Source organism: Trachurus trachurus, assembly GCF_905171665.1.
Source record: "Trachurus trachurus genome assembly, chromosome: 5".
NCBI lineage: Eukaryota > Metazoa > Chordata > Actinopteri > Carangiformes > Carangidae > Trachurus > Trachurus trachurus.
The window spans coordinates 11,942,093-11,958,398 of NC_139896.1; the positions used below are offsets into that span (position 1 = coordinate 11,942,093).

General features: G+C 44.1%; 1 protein-coding gene across 1 annotated transcript; it reads left to right on the top strand.

The window, feature by feature from the left end:
- Window positions 1–927: 927 nt before the first annotated feature.
- LOC310986517 (bone morphogenetic protein 7-like) lies at window positions 928–9,948 on the top strand (the record flags this gene model as incomplete). Its single annotated transcript, XM_083972453.1, has 7 exons — window positions 928–1,522; window positions 5,863–6,052; window positions 8,681–8,829; window positions 9,112–9,318; window positions 9,419–9,492; window positions 9,585–9,695; window positions 9,799–9,948. Exons 1-7 carry the CDS (start codon window positions 1,117–1,119, stop codon window positions 9,946–9,948), a joined length of 1,287 nt encoding a protein of 428 aa, XP_083828579.1. The 5' UTR covers window positions 928–1,116.
- Between the last annotated feature and the right edge of the window lie 6,358 nt (window positions 9,949–16,306).

Genomic DNA, 16,306 nt, shown 5'->3' on the forward strand with positions numbered 1-16,306 from the left:
GGCTTTGAATTAACTTTTTGTTGGATAATTTTAGTTTGAATGAATTTGTTTATTCAGTGGTCCCCTTTATACAAAGAGAGGGATTGAAAATAGAAGGTAAAAAATAGAAAAGCACAGTAGTATTTCAGTTTGGTGGCTATGACACATTAACCTCTTCCCTTGAGTTTAGTGCACTCCCTGCCGTCCTCAAACCAGAGTTAAGCATCTATCTGTACCTGTGTGATCCCTCCTTTGTCATTCATCGCCTGCCCTCCACCCCCATTACCTCTCTATTAAAGCAGCCTCAGTGGAGTACCCACCCATTGTTGTAGTAAATCATAGGGGCCATTGACATGTCCCTTCATGTACCTGGGCTGCTACTGCCGATCACTCCCCTCAACAATTAGGGTGGGCCAGATTTTATTGTTTGAGTTCAAAGGTGTCTGCGTTGAAGAAGGGATTAGTGGATTTCCCCCTTTTTACCTTCAGACTGATCATTTAGTGTTGAAGTATCTCCATGTGCACAGAGTGGAGGCTCAGTGCTGATATATTTAAACCACCCAGCCAGGTCTGTTATAAAGAGAGAAAAAAAAAAGTTTGAGATTTAAAAATACACATGACCTTTGAATTGAAGAAGCGTGGTCTCAACAGAGAGAAACTGCAGGGCTGCCATGGAAAAGATGTGCTTACCATTAATTAGTCTCCCTTTCATCAGTGGCCAAACAGCCCCATGTCAAAACAAAGGATTGAGTGATTGGAGACCCTGTTCACCTTTTACCAAGATAAAGAAATTCACTTCATGAAAGGACAAAGATCCATTCTCACCCTAATTTCCATTGCCTTACTCCCACACTCTGCCCCAGTCTTGGTTTATCCCATCCTGGACCCTTCCTGCCCCTCCCCTGACACAGCCTCAATAAAATCCATTCCCAAGTTGCCATCCAGAAGAGCGCACAGGAGTAGCTATATGAGACAGTGCGCAGCGGCAGATGATGAGGGAATGATGATCTGAGGACAGTGTGTTTTACTTTCCCCACATGAAGGAGGGCTCTTTTATAAAACAACCACATCTCCAGTCTCATCTTCCGACTTTTTAGAGCCGCGCGTAATTTTTTTTTTTTTTTTTTTTTTGATAAAATGGTGACAAGCGCTTTGGCGACAGTGGTGGTGGCCCTGCTGCTGTCTTGCTGTTGCTGTGTGTCGTCCACACAGGTCACCTTCTCCAACTTCTCCATGGACAACGAGGTGCGCTCCAGCTTCATCCAGCGGCGGCTGCGGAGCCAGGAGCGCAGGGACATGCAGCGGGAGATCCTGTCCATCCTGGGGCTGCCGCAGCGTCCGCGGCCGCACTTCCACACCAAGCACAACAACGCTGCCCCGATGTTCATGCTGGACCTGTACAACACAATCTCCACGGACACCGGACCGCAGGGATACTCTTACTACAAGCCCGTCGCACCGACCCAGGCCTCCCCTATTGTGACCCCGCAGGACAGCCGCTTCCTAGATGACGCCGACATGGTGATGAGCTTTGTCAACCTCGGTAAGTTAACTTTCTGACTTTTGGAGGTCCTTTTATTTACTTTTTTTTTTTTTTTTTTTTAATTTAAATACATTGTGTGTCTAAAATGTATTAGATCATATAGATTTACTGGATGTGAGGAGGCTAAGAAGCATTATTAAATCATATTTTATGAGTTTTTATAATGTGATGTGAGTGTCAAAATCAATCTCTGCTCCTCTTTTATCACTTGTGGCTACAAAAATAATACCATAAGGCCTGGTCCACATGTGTAACATTTAAAAAAGATTTTTCTTGCCAAACTGTCCACAACGGCAAAGACTGACTTCATCACATTGTGTTGTTGTACAGAGGCGGTTTTATCTTTTCTTATCTGAGTCAATCCCGGTGAGGATCAGTTTTAAACGCCTGTTACTTTGTGATCAAGCCCATCACAGCTACCACACCACAACAGAGTGCATTGATTAAGTGTATGTGTCATTGCGAAAGTCTACATGTGTCTCTGTCATTGTGGCTTTTAGGTCACTTTCTTCACTCGAAATAAAGCATCATGCATTCCCGAGCTGTAAATGTTATGACAACATGCCTGTATCCGATTGCACCAGAATCCCTTCAAAGCTCTGGGGGGCAGGCTTTAGCATGGCTTTGTTTCGCATGACTAGGAATTGAACAGGCATTTCTAAACCCCTGGGGAGCAGGAGACAAGTTGAGTTGAGATCGAGATACAAACTGCATCTAAACTCATGTTATTGCTGCAGTAATCTCTGTTATCGCAGGTGCGTGTGCATTCCTGCTTCTACGTGTGTTTGTGTGTTTGTTTTTTGTAGGGTGTAAATCACGGGGGTCACAGGTGGGAGTCTGGACTCTCTCAGACATTATTGAATTTATGAAACTCCTGCCTTTGTTTCCCTTGGAGATCCTACGGCGGCTCTGATATCACTATGGTGAAACAGGCAGATGGCACGATGCCTGTGGCTCTTATCCGGATGTAGTTACATCCAAAACCAACCCTTGCCTTCTTTACGGCTGCCTGCCGCCTCGGGGCTTGGACGAGGGGCTACAGGTCAGCGTGAGGAGAGGAAGTTTGTTCATCTCAAGAAACCTTTAACCATCTGTTTGTTTGCCATTGAGATTGAACTGAGGCCCTTGAAACGAGGAGCCATTTAGAGTTGTTTTTTCAATCAGCCTATAAACGTGCATTTAATACTAAACATTTGGAAACTATAAAAAAAATGCATCACATAACATTTTATGTCCTCAGTCGTGAACTTCTTACTGACAGCGTTTCACTAATGAGATCTGGAAACATTGTTTCTGAGAACCAATAACAGATTTATGTGGTTGCACATCTAAAGATTTTGATTATAAATAGGAAAGAGGAAAAAAAAAAAAGGACAATGAGTGTGTTTTATTTCTCTCTCAAGCCACCACGACCTGCTGTGCTGATGATTGGCAGAGTTTTTAGTTCATGCTCCCACATTGTGCTGGACTGGATCTATCTTGGTGGTCTCTGGATGATCACTTCAAGACCGAACTGGATTGTTTCCTTTCCAGACCACAGCTTCCAGTGTGAGGGAGAGTTGCTGTATCGCTGCCCAGTGCCTTCTCCCAGTGAATCCAGGTGGACAGTGCAGGTGGACAGTGGTTTAAGTTCCTTGTTTGGAATAAAACAACCACATTTACTCAATGTCGTTGAATGAAATTAATTATTGTCCAAGGGCAATTCAAAAGACGCATTTAGCGCCTCATTTTAATTTGTTAGATTGTCTTTTTTAGATCTAATGTATTTGTGTAGTAGAGTCTATACACAGACGTTCTGTGTATCACATCACTGCACACATGCTCATACATGTACACGGCTGCATATGTTTACTGCTGCTGGAATGCCAAACCACAGGTTGTGCTCCAGAATCACAGGAAAAAGCATTAGTCTCATTGTCATGCAACATTACACAACACAGCTGCTATTGCACTGCACATTTGCAAGTTTCTATTGTACATTTGTTTATGGAGAAAAGGGATTGAACGCACCGCTGAGGTCTGACTTTGCTGTCAGTCTTATCAGTCGAAGCTGTTCTGCAGCTCTCTCCCTCTCTCTGCTCTGCTTGTCCTCACATCGGCCTCCATGTTTACCGCTGCTCAAGTCTTTGCCTAGAGATGGGTACACATGCGTTCAGTATGGGCTTTTTTTTTTTTTTGCACTGACTACAGCACACCTGCAGAGCATGGGAAAGGGCTTAATGACCAGTAATGGTAAAAAAAAAAAAAGGCTTTCATTAAAAAAAAAAAAAAAAAAAGACGAAGGAGTGCAAAACGCTCTCCCAACAGTTGGAGGAATGGCCGTTCCACTGAAGAACAGAGGCAGTATTGTGTTTTTGAGAGCGAGCAGGAAGAAATGTGTTTGTCCTGCTAAGCTGATCTGTAGGTAGCATAAGGAGCTCATGAAGAATTTCTTTTGCCCTGCCAGAAAATCTCATTAACCTCCTCATTATTTGTACATCCACGTTCGAAATAATTGCTTTCTTTTACTTGTAATTGCACGCCGTCCCTTGATGGGATAACCTTCACCGCTCTTTTACTCTGCAATCTGCTGCCGTTTTATGAAATTCATTTGGAAACCTTTTGCAGATTTTAATAACCTGCATTGCAGCATCTCGTAGAGTACAAAATATGTTGACTAACTTGGCAACATATACACACACACTCTATGATTCTAAAGGGCAGAGTATAATATGGAGCAAACTTTAATTCACTCTTGAAAAGCTCACATGACAAATGAATAGACAGATGCACAATAATGTTGAAAACTTAAACCAACTATTATTCTTTCTTTGCAGACATAATGATGAATCCTAACCACCCACACTGATTTGAAAAAGAAAAAAAAAGCAGCTCTCCGTTACTATAAAATTGCAGTAGGTTAATGATAGCTCCATGGCTGTGTGGCCCTGCAGTGTCAGAAAAAAGCTCAAGTGTTGAAATGCCTCCCAGAAGGAACTTTGCATATCTGAGGTCTGATCTCTGCAGCTAATGGTCTCTAACGTAAACACACCAAGTCCTTACAAGCAATTATTGCTTTCATAAAAACACCCCTCGTTCCCTTCCAGCATTTAATTGCGGTCAAACAAATGACTCGCAGGGTTCAGAATGCACCGCTCTTAACGACGAACGGCTTGTGTGTGTTTTTGTGTCGTTAGGAGTGTTTTTAGAAGACTTTGAGTGTGTGTGTGTGTGTGTGTAAGAGAGAGGGGTTTTTGTGAACAAAAAAATGTTATGTTTCTGGCGTTGGAGTACTCTGCACATGGCTGTCTGTGCACTCAAACAATAGTGGGCCATCAGGAGGAAGGCAGGGTGATGTCATGATGATGTCAGGGTGTATGCCACTGGGCAGGATGTGTTTAAAGTGGCTAATCGCTGCTCTGCACACACCTTCACCAGAGACCTCCACTGCTCTTTCCAAGGACAAACACATTGACTAACGCTGTAAAAACACGACACTGGAAAGCTTCAGGGAGCTTTGGGGTCTTTTCTGAACGGCGTTCCTCTGGAAACTCTGAGTGTTGGGAGCTTCAGCTGGATCAGGGCGGGGTGGAAACCCCACTGTGCCACTACCCGCTACTGCTGCTTCTCAGAACCTCTGCAATCAGAATGAAATCACCGGACAGTAATACATGGCAAAATGATCAGGGGCGTGTGGGTGGTACAGGCTCTGGTAGTTAAGTTGCACATGAATTGGTGTGGCTCTCTATACTTTACGTTGAGTGTGTTTGTAAAAGCACACACTGGCTGCTGTGGTTTTCCGGGCAGTGCCTTAACAGGCCTTTTCTTGTGGTCAGCACATGTGTGCAGTTTAAACAGGGAGCCAAACTGAGCCCCAAGTACGCTTTTTCTCCCCCGCATTGGCATGTATGGCAGACTCCACTGAAGTGATGTTTAGATCAATCACTTCCCTCACGGAAGCAGGATTTTTTTTTTCTGTTCCCGCCGGTGCTTCAGAGATGTGGGCAGAGCGACACACATCAGAGAATCCTTTGACTCAGCGACAGTTTTGACATATATTGCAGCCGCTGACTGGTTTACCATCTGATTGTACTCAGCGGTTTGCTTTTTCCACGCATACAAACTTTCCCTGTGAGGCTTGGAAATATTATTTTACTCTGTGTGTGTGTGTCAGCTGGGGAGAAAACAGTCAACCATTAATCACAGTCGTATCACAGTTGGGTAGCAAACGGTTGGAGGATTTGTTGAAACATAAGCCTCAATCATATGTTGATTTACCGCCTCTGACCTCCGTCTCTGCCAGAAGCCACCTGTTCTTCAGATCTGCTGTTTATATCCTCTTGTCTCGCTTCTCATCGCAGTTGATCAGGATCAGGATCTTCTCTACCAGCAGCACCAGCGGGAATTTCGTTTCGACCTGTCCCGGTTTCCAGAGGGAGAGGCCGTCACGGCCGCCGAGTTCAGGGTTTACAAGGATTTCGTCCAGGAACACCACGAGAACGAGACGTTCAGAGTCAGCATCTACCAGGTCCTGCAGGAGCCTCCAAACAGGTCGGAGTCTTTTATTTTCACCTCTGTTTTCCATTGATTTGCTCGATCTTGCTCCATGTGTCACCTCTACACTGTGGGACATTTAGTGTCATTTCACCAAATGATTTGAAAACATATTTTCTCATTTCACTGGTCATGGTGCTCACAGCATCACAGCATCACAGAGTGACATTCACAGAGAGATTTGATAGTTATCCTGCTTGAAGGTGGATTTATAACCATGTTAGTCTTGTGACTCTATGTCTTCTTTGTTCAGGTTGAAATATCTCAATCATTATTGGATGAATTGCCACAAATATAATACCACCAGGAAATCAATGTTTTAATTTGTCGCCAAGATGTTGATGTGACAAATGAACAAATATTCCTGCCAAACGAATGATATTCCCATCATCCTCAGATCTTATTTGTGTTGAGTACTAGGCTAGCACATGTTAACATACTGACATGTTACATTTGGGTGGTGAATATGAAAACCATCACATCACATGTTAGCATGCTGATTTAACTTAAAGCACCATTGTGCAAACCAGCAACTTCATGGAGTTGCTAGCATAGCACTACCCTCTTAAACACATAAATTTTTTTTTCCATATTTTAATTTATCTATGTGATATTTGAAACCTGAGCATTTAAAACCAGCCTAAAATGAACAAATAAACTCTATATGGCTGGATATGTTGTCTTTTCATTCAGGCGAACTGACCCTTTAAAGCTCTCTTCAAATTATCTTCCAAGCCTTCGTGTAGCCGTGTGTGTCATTACTTCCTATGATTATCCACTTATGTTAGTGACAGTGCGAGTAGTGCGGTTGAGTTTAAATAAAGTGATTATGTGTCTCTGTATCTTTCAGTGAAAACTGCTTGTTAAGCTGCTGCGCCTGCACATAGATCTGTCGTGTCTGTAGACACATTTCCCCGCAGGTTATTTCTGCTGATGTTAGTGTCAGCGCTGTGGCTGTTTACACAGACATTAGTGTCAGTGACAGAAACACAGCGGTTCTCTCCAGAGCAACTTTTATTCTCACGCAGTCAGAACGAACAGGACAAGACCCCCAGGGACCTGCAGCTACGACACGCAGCTCTGACCACAATTAACACTCACAGGCCTCAAGATGTCGCCTCACTCTGTTACACAAGTGCATGTTTCTGTCTGTAGCTCAGTTTTGTTTCTCTCACATTGTCACATTGTCTCCAAAAACACATCTGAAAACCTGAAACATGGCAGATCTCCTGCTGAAGAGTGGTGGCACTTCCTCCTCTTGCTCATAAATCAAAGCTCCACCACCCAGCCACTTGATAGAGTCCCTGCAGCACATCAATCCACCTCAGCCTCAGCCTCAGTCAGTAGATTTAAGTCTTTAATCGGTGACAGCGGGGCTGACGATGGTGTTAAGGGCAACACCATTGTCATTCACAGAGACACGCAGAGGCCACTGCATTCAGACGGGCAGGCAGCAGGACAAAAAGACAGACGTCTGCCTGAGAGCCTGAAACTCGGTGTGTAAACAAAGCCATTGTCTGTGAAATCTGCCCTTAAGATGACACATCAGAGAAGAATTTTTCTTCTTAAAAGTTAAAAAAGTACTTCTTGGACATGATTCAGGCTGTTAAGAAAATTTACTCTGCACATTTAGATGGCTGTACTTTTTTTTTTTTTTAGCAGAACTGACTCAAAATTTGATCGTATTTAATGTTTACGTAGCTGGTCCATGTGTGGTGATTGTCTTTTTGTATTTTTCCCATCATTTTATAATCAGTTTATGACACAAAGCAAAGACAAATGAATACTTAGAGACAGAAAATCCTTTTTTATGTCTTTGTTTTATCTTTATTTTGCACTTTTTGATTTAAATTTTTTTTAATGCTCTACAGAGCTGAACTGCAGCCATATTCACGTCTTGTTCTCCTTTTGGAGCCTTTTTTTTGCCTCCAGTCTGGATTTGAGTAAATGAAACACACTCTGAGGTCAGGCGCCTGACTTCCAGTGTTTGGCCATAAAACTCTTGTGTTGCCATTAATGTATTATTTTCCCGCTGCTTTGTCAGAAAACTGGAGGAATGTGTATAAAATGGTTATGATTGCTACCCAGTTTTTCCAGTGTGGATGTAAACACCTTCAAACACAAGGCTGAAAGTTCTTTAATCTCAAAGTTGTTGTTTCACTTCCAGCCTGCTGATGTATTCAGCAAAAACAACATAAAACAAGTTGTCCCGTTACTTTCTTTCTACTCTGTAGATATTACTGGACCACACATGTAGCCTGGGATTCTCAGCCTATTACATACTAATTTTCGATCATTTGTATGACAGCTACCTATTTTTCTAAGCAGATCACATGCCTTCAGGTTGTTTTCATAACTTCCAGACAAACATTGGATTCCATTAATTTCATTATAGACTGAAATTCTGTGCACAGGAACTTGAAAACAAGAGATGCTGTAGGTGATTAATCACAGTGGATCTCTACTTGCAAAGCAGGGATTGTTGAAAGTCTTGCCGCCAAGGAAACTTCAATGAATCATGATTTGAGCTCATATCAGAAAATCACCTGTTTATAGGAGGAGTTCAAAGACCTTCAAACGTACATCTGCATCAACATTAAATACATGTATTTATTCTCTTTCCAGTGAAGTGGAGCTGTTGCTGCTGGACCAGCGAGAGATTTGGGCTGCCGAGGAGGGCTGGCTGGTTTTTGACCTGACCACCACCAGTAACCTCTGGCTGGTAAACCCCGAGCAGAACCTCGGACTCCACCTGGTCCTGGAGGACGGCCACGGTCAGTCGCTGCCAAACACTCATGAGTTTGGATCCAGGGAAGCTACAATAGTCTAAAGACTGCAGCCTCTGTCTATTCCTGTGGTTACAAGCAACACCGCACATTGAGTAAATCTATGTAGCGACTTCTTAAACTCTCTTTGAGTTTAAGTTACAATTGTGGCTGTTGTGGTCGTATTAAGATGAACAAACGGTTGTTTAAAAACTCACATGTGTGTTATAGTTGCACTCAGTGGTCGGTTGAGACTCCTCTAACTTTAGTTTCCCCTGTCTCCCCCTGTAGGCCAGAGGAGGAATCCCCGACTAGCGGGGCTGGTGACGGGCAGCGGGCCCCAGGACAAGCAGCCCTTCATGGTCGTCTTCTTTAAAGCCAGCGAGGTGCGTTTCCGCAGCATCCGCTCTGCCCACGGCCACAAGGGTCGCCAGTCGAACCGCTCCAAATCTCAGAGGACGGTTCAGGATACGGTGAAGGCAGTGGAGGCAGCAACAGGTGTGTGGATCCTTAAAATCCCACCTTCATATAACAAAAATGACACTGACCTCTATGTTTATAAACCTTTAATACATTTGTGTCTGCTCATTTATTCCAGATAACCTTGGCATCTCTAAAGAGGGATGTAAAAAACATGAACTGTATGTCAGCTTCAGAGATTTGGGATGGCAGGTATAATTTTGAACTTTTTTTTCAACTCTGATTTAATTTAACTATCTAACTGCACTTGAAATGACATTTGCTTGTGGTTTCACTCTGATCAGGACTGGATCATAGCACCAGAGGGCTACGCAGCGTACTACTGCGAAGGGGAATGTGCTTTCCCTCTCAACTCCTACATGAACGCTACTAATCACGCTATTGTGCAAACACTGGTAAGTCCCAAACAGCCCCGCTCGATGACATGCACTTTAACTACAACCACCTTCTTTTTTCCACTTTCTGTGAGAACTGATTTATGTTTTCTTCTAACCACAGGTTCACTTTATCAACCCGGAGACGGTGCCCAAGCCCTGCTGCGCCCCGACGCAGCTCCACGGCATCTCGGTGCTCTACTTCGATGACAGCTCCAACGTCATTCTCAAAAAGTACCGCAACATGGTGGTCAGAGCCTGTGGCTGTCACTGATCGCCTGTCCTCTTCCTTTGACTTTTGCAAATCTGGAGGGAAGCTTATAAAAGGCAGAGGTGGAGGAAGCAGAGACAAGACGATTGACTGCCTGGTCACCAGGGAGCTCCTGCCACAGAATAAGCTTTATTCTGGGAGACTGCTTTTACGACCGGCAGCTGAGCCGCCCATGCAGTATTAACCACTACCACAGGCCGATCAGAACTATTGGTCACAGAGAAAAAGACCCAACAAAGGATTTCCTTTGTTTCCTTTTAGTGTGACTAGTGCACTAAAAAGTCTCGGAGTACAGAGTGACTTCAGAAGCTCAAACTGAAAAATGGATTTCTAAAGACGTAATGCAAAAGAGTTTCATCCACTCTCCCTGTTTTCCAGAGATCATATAATGTACCTCACATAACTCCAGTCGAATTCTCTTGTGACTTCAGGCACGGGAATATAAAATGTTGCCTTGGTAGAAATGTGCATTTGATAACGCCTTAAGCAGTCCATAAAACTTTAAATCTCCACCTTCCTGTTGAACCACTGCACCTTGTCTTTTGGAACAGCTGGATGAACTTCCTGATCAGAAAATGTGCTGCAACAAACCTCACTGGTGTTGAAGTGGTTGTTCAGCAGGCCAGTTGGACCAGGCCAGGTGTAAGACATCTGGCAGCTAAAGTGTCTGTGTGTGTGCGCGTCTGTGTGTGTTGCTGATGTAGAGGAGCTCAGTGCAGAATGACAGCCAAGACTGTTAATAACAGTGTGTGGGATTGAAAGCTCTGGCTGTTGGGCCTAGTTTCCTGGTGCAGACATATATCACCAGGCCTGTGAAAGGCATACAATCTGCAAGATGTCAGTGATTCATCTTCATGACACGGACATCAGGGTGTGTGCACCATCACCCTCGACCGCAGCTGCCTTCTTGGAGTCGGAGCAGAGCTGCAGGTGATCAAACAGAGGCTGTAATTTTATTTTGTCAGATATAAGTAGTTGAATAAATGGAAATTTTCAAACAAGTATCAGATGTGTTTTTACCTGGTTTGGCCTCAGTAATGTTCTTTTCTCGCAGTGGCATTAAAAAGCACCTGATGCTGAGACTTTGGAAACATTAGTTATCAAAACAACGTCTTAATGCGGTTCACTGAGCGTCGGCTTTGAAGCTTCTTCCTCATTAGACCGAGGAAGTTTTTGTAACCTTTAATCCCATCATATTTCCACCACACACACTTCTTCCCATCTCTATATATATTTCCAAAGTGGCTGAGCAGCAACTACCTTGTGTTTTTTTTCACACGTTGTCACTTTTATGTAAAACTCATTAAGAAATAGGAGCTGACTTTTAGACAACATATTTATTTAACAGTGAGAAAACAGTTTCACAGGTTAAAGACCTAATCTGTTGTCATGTTCCCAGCAGCGTGTCTGCACAGTGACGTTATAGTTGACGTGAAGTTTGCCATTGAGAAATAACAACGCTGTGCAGACACATGATGCCGTTCGTACACTGACAGATTGTGCCTTTAAAGTACTCAGAATAGCACAAGCGTCTCCACTCCCCACTAAAATACGCATTAGTACAAAAAGGAAAAGCACGTACTTTACATAATGTGGCAACTAAAGGCATTCATAATGACATTCACTTAGAAGCTGAATGCTCCCATCAAAGCGTTTTACATCACAGCCCACACCGTTAAAAACACACAATTACATCTGTCACCATAAATAGAAAATAGGTAGAGGTAGAAGCGTAAAACTAAATCCTACTGGTACAATCAAATATATGGCGTTGATTGTCAGTGTGAAATTCCCTCTGAAACTGTATCATTTGTGAGCACGAAGAACCCTTACATAATGTTAAGCAGAGAAAACTTTATGACGATATCGTCTGTGAAAGACCTGAGGGACTATTTTTATGTGCTTTTCAAGGAACATGAGCCGATTCTGAAAGAATAACGAAACCTCAGATTGAAAACTAAAACAATATTCTTTGAGCATACGAAACCTTTCTCAGGTTCCCTCTGTCACTGAAGCAGCTCCCCACAGTGACACTTTTTTTTTTTTTACATTTCAGCTCTCAAACTCTCTTCATCTCACATGAATAAGGTTTAATTCTGTGTTATGAGAGACTTGGCAGAGATCGGGCGCACAGAGGATGTAATGTTTAATTCTGATTCGGCTCACATTATCAGTGTGTGTGATCCCTGACTTACCTTGACAAGTATGTGCTAATAAATATAACCTCTGGGGAATCCTGAGACTCAAGCTTATTGTTCTTCCTCAGCTTTTTTTTTTTTTTTTACTCCATGGGTACAAGTAGAAAAAGACAGTCAAGCACAGAAAGGAGGTAGAAAGACAGCAAATATAGGCTAAAATGTAGAAGAGCTTAAATGAGACTGACCTGCTCCCTGCCCATAAACCACTGACCCTCTTCACCAGAATTAGTCCCTGAACCTCTCAGCTCAGGGGCTGAATAGTGTCTCCTCCGCACTGCGTCTGCTGCCCCCTTCCTCTGCCCCCCTGCTGGCCCCTGTGGCCCCGGGGCAACCTTCACAGGCTCACAACACCCTCCTCCTCCTCCTCCCTCTGACTTCCCCGGTGAGCTTTTTGGTGACTCCACGGCGGCTGTTGGTGCAGACCGTGACGCTGAGACGGGTGTGAGGGCCAGGCAGACGTCCCCCACGCTGAGCTGGCGACACTGCAGGCCACAAAGACGGGCGGTCCTCTGGGGGCTGCAGGAGGACCAGCCCCGCCCACGCACAAAGAACGGGTACTCCACGTACACATCCACCAACTCCTGATGGAGGGGACACAGGTGATAAAACAGTGAGGATGAAACACAAGAGACAAGCAGTGGGCTCGCTTGTTCACTAGGGGGTGGTGTTGTTTCTGTTTGGAGAATCTGTTTGTGCTGAATTCATGTCTTAGTGATTACAGTATAAGTGTTTTATGAAGTGTCTTATGATTTCAGATTGGTGTTAGGACATGGGTGTCCTCCAAACAGCCCAAAACCAGAGCCTGTGTGTGTACAGTCCTTAGTGTGAGTACAGACTCCCATACTGTTTGTCTTTACTGTTCATTTCCCATCCTTGGATCTTGTTAAGCTGTTGCAGAAAGTATTGTCTCTCTGAACTTTAAAAAAAAAATCTTGTTTGGTCAAAAACAGCAAATGAAGGAAATTCTGCTTGTTGCTGTCAGGAGGTTGCGTGTTTTCTGTGTGTGTATGTACACCCAGATGTAGTATAATAAGAAGTGCATCTGCATCTGCAGTCTGCACCTGTCTGGAAATCATGACATGGCCTTCAGGCTGGAATTCCTCAATAATGTTTCTTTGTTGTGGCCAAACTCTCTTTCTTTCTTTCTTTCTTTCTTTCTTTCTTTCTTTCTTTCTTTCTTTCTTTCTTTCTTTCTTTCTTTCTTTCTGACTAGTATGTCTCTCAGTTGTTCTCTGTGGAGGTCAACCACATGCCCATTAGCTCCCATTGAATACTTACTGTTGAGATACTATTTAAAAAAAATATAGGCTCTTCAATTTCCGGGGCTGTGCAGATTTTAGAAAACGTTACTCAAACAGAATGGTGCATTTGTTGGGGACTATTTTCAGCTGTGGCTTAATACATTCTTTCTGTGTTAGCACTTTATGGTGCCAGGATTGTGAACGTGGGAATGTATGTAGCCTATGAAGTCAGGCAAGTGTGGGTATTGATTTCTATGATTATGTAAGAAATACCTGTTGGTAGGATCAGTTGTTCATGGTTGGTTTTGTTCACAGTAGAAAATTATCAAACCTTTTCGTAACACACACAATAAGTACACACTATTAAGCAACTATTAATAGTTAAGCATTAAATACTGAATTCATCATTTATAACACATGAATACTCATTAGTATGTAGCTTATAAACACGGTTAAAATGTTTTACTCATCATTGATAAGCATTAACTGTGTTTATAAACTACATACTAATGAGTTTCCATGTGTTATAAATTAAGAATTCAGTATTTATTAATGCTTAACTAATGCTTATGACATGTTACCAACCTTATTAACCTGTCACTTTAAAAGCCTTATTGAAGGCATTGGGAAGATGGAGGGATTTGTGCTTAATATCTTTATCACATTCAATCGATGCAATGTAAAGATTCTTTATACTCATTCTCATATGATCTGAATGCAAAGTCTGTTGAATAAACCGCTTAAGGAGAAAAGTGTCAGCTACTTGTGAATGGTCTGCTGTGAATGATGTGTGAAACAGAGTGATTTTCCGTTACCTGCGACTGCTGGTCGTGAAGCAGCATGAGTAGGCGTGAGATGGAGGAGGAGGAGGAGGAGGAGGAGGAGAGGGCTGAGGGGGAGATGCTCTGCACTGTGCAGCAGCTCAGACGCAGGTCTGGACAGGCCAGTGATCCCAGCAGGAAGTCCTCAGTCTGCAGGTGCTCCACTCGCCTCAGACGCCCGTCTCTGAGCTCGATCAGAGAGCCGGCCACAAAGTGAGGGAGCAGCCAGGGGAAAGGGTTGGTTGAGGAAGAGGAGGAGGAAGAGGAGGAGGAGGAGTGCTCAGACGAAGGCACAGCAGAAGGTCTGACTGTGTCCTCTTTCATGGAGGTGTATGAGCTGGTTGAGTTATCGACAGGGAGGGAATGTCCAGACCCAGGATCTCTGGCAACGTTTGTTGGTTTGTGCAACAAATCATCTCGGTTCTCATGTGGAGAATGAGGTAGGCATGTGCTCAACGATGGAGGACTTGCTTTTGCAACCCTGGGAAAATACTCAAATTTCCTCTCTTTTCTCCTCATGTATGGTCCTTTACTCCTGCTGCTGCTGCTGCTGCTGCTGCTGCTGCTCTGTCTGTCTGTGTCCCTTAATGTCTTGAGCTGCTCCCAGCTGTAGCCTCCACCCGCTCTGTGGAAACTGTCAAAGACCAGGGAGGTAGGGCTGAACCTGGAGGGGTGGTGCGGAGGTCCTGGGTGAACTACAGGAGTGCAGGACAGAGGGTGCTGATACTGATGGTGGGAAAAGCCCCATCCTGGGTGCAGGGGGTTAAACTCTCTCGACTGTGCCCAGCCATGGTGGTCCCTGAACGCAGACAGCGCGTAAGGCTTCAATCTGGTGGATGTGTGTGTGTGAATCCAGGGCTGGTAGAGTGCAGGGACCCGTCTCGGCACGGGCTGAAATGGGCCGGTGTGTTTTGTCTTAAACTCGCTGTGGCTCTTGTAAGGATAAGGTGCCTTAAATGTTGCATCATCACACTGCTGCTGCTGCTGCTGCTGTGATGGCGAGCTCGGCCTTTGGTCCCTCTTTTTCAGCGGAAGGCTGTCCCTGTCCGGGCCCAGAACCGGGTTTTGTGTGAAGCTCATTGGCTCACACTGAACGGTCACTCACACTGGCCCTGCGTGCCCTCCTGCAGAAGCTGAGGAGGTGTTGTGATCATGTGATTCAGACTCCATTAGTCTCTTGGCAAGCGTTGCAGATATTAAGGTCCAAGGTCGTCACGATCTGAAAAGTAGAAGAAACAAACATTTTTACAAACAGTCAAATTTACAAATGACGTGTCAAAGCTGAAGAAAATCATTCTCTATTTTTTTCCAAATCATCTTTACTCATCCTCTCATCTCGTCCTCCATCTGTCACTTTCTCTCTCTCTTTAAAATATTGTTAATAAATGACAGAGCACCCCCCCCTACACCCCCTCCTCTGAATGTGCCACCTGCTGAGATCACTGCCTGTAAGTATCCCCTAGACATGTCAACAATAACTGCACCATCAGCTTCAAATGAAGGCTTTCCAACCACCAATCTATCTCTACTGATGTGGTTTAGTTTGATGGACATCTACCAACTCCTTTGTAAGAAAAAAAAGGGAAAAAAAGTAACTATGGTAACAAAGTACTGCTCAGTGCGGATGGTGTAGAAATGAGCAAATTGAGGACACGGCAAAGCAAAAGGTTGGGGGTGGGTGTAAAGTTAGAGGTTAGCTGTTATCGATTGACTTCCTTTGAGGTTAATAATCTCTTTCAAATCAGCTTTTTGTGTAACATTTTCCACTAGAAACAAAGGAGAGCGTGTGCTAAGTTCAGGACGTTGAACAACACACAGCCGCAGCATCAGTCTCTCTCTTTCTTGTCGGACGAAAGTGATCTCCAACACCTCGAGCTACTGAAACCCCTTCATCCTCCTTACGTGCATGCACAGTGAGTCAGTACACTCAGAGGGGCTAAATATAAGCACCTTGTGGCCACACGCACGCTCAACAGTTCCTTCAACCTTCAACGGCTCTGTGCAGACGCATTATTTACACACACTGCGATGCACGGAGGTGAAGAGCAGAGGAGGACTTTTACAGCCCGTCGATGCAAAGCCCGTCTCAATGCTCTGTATT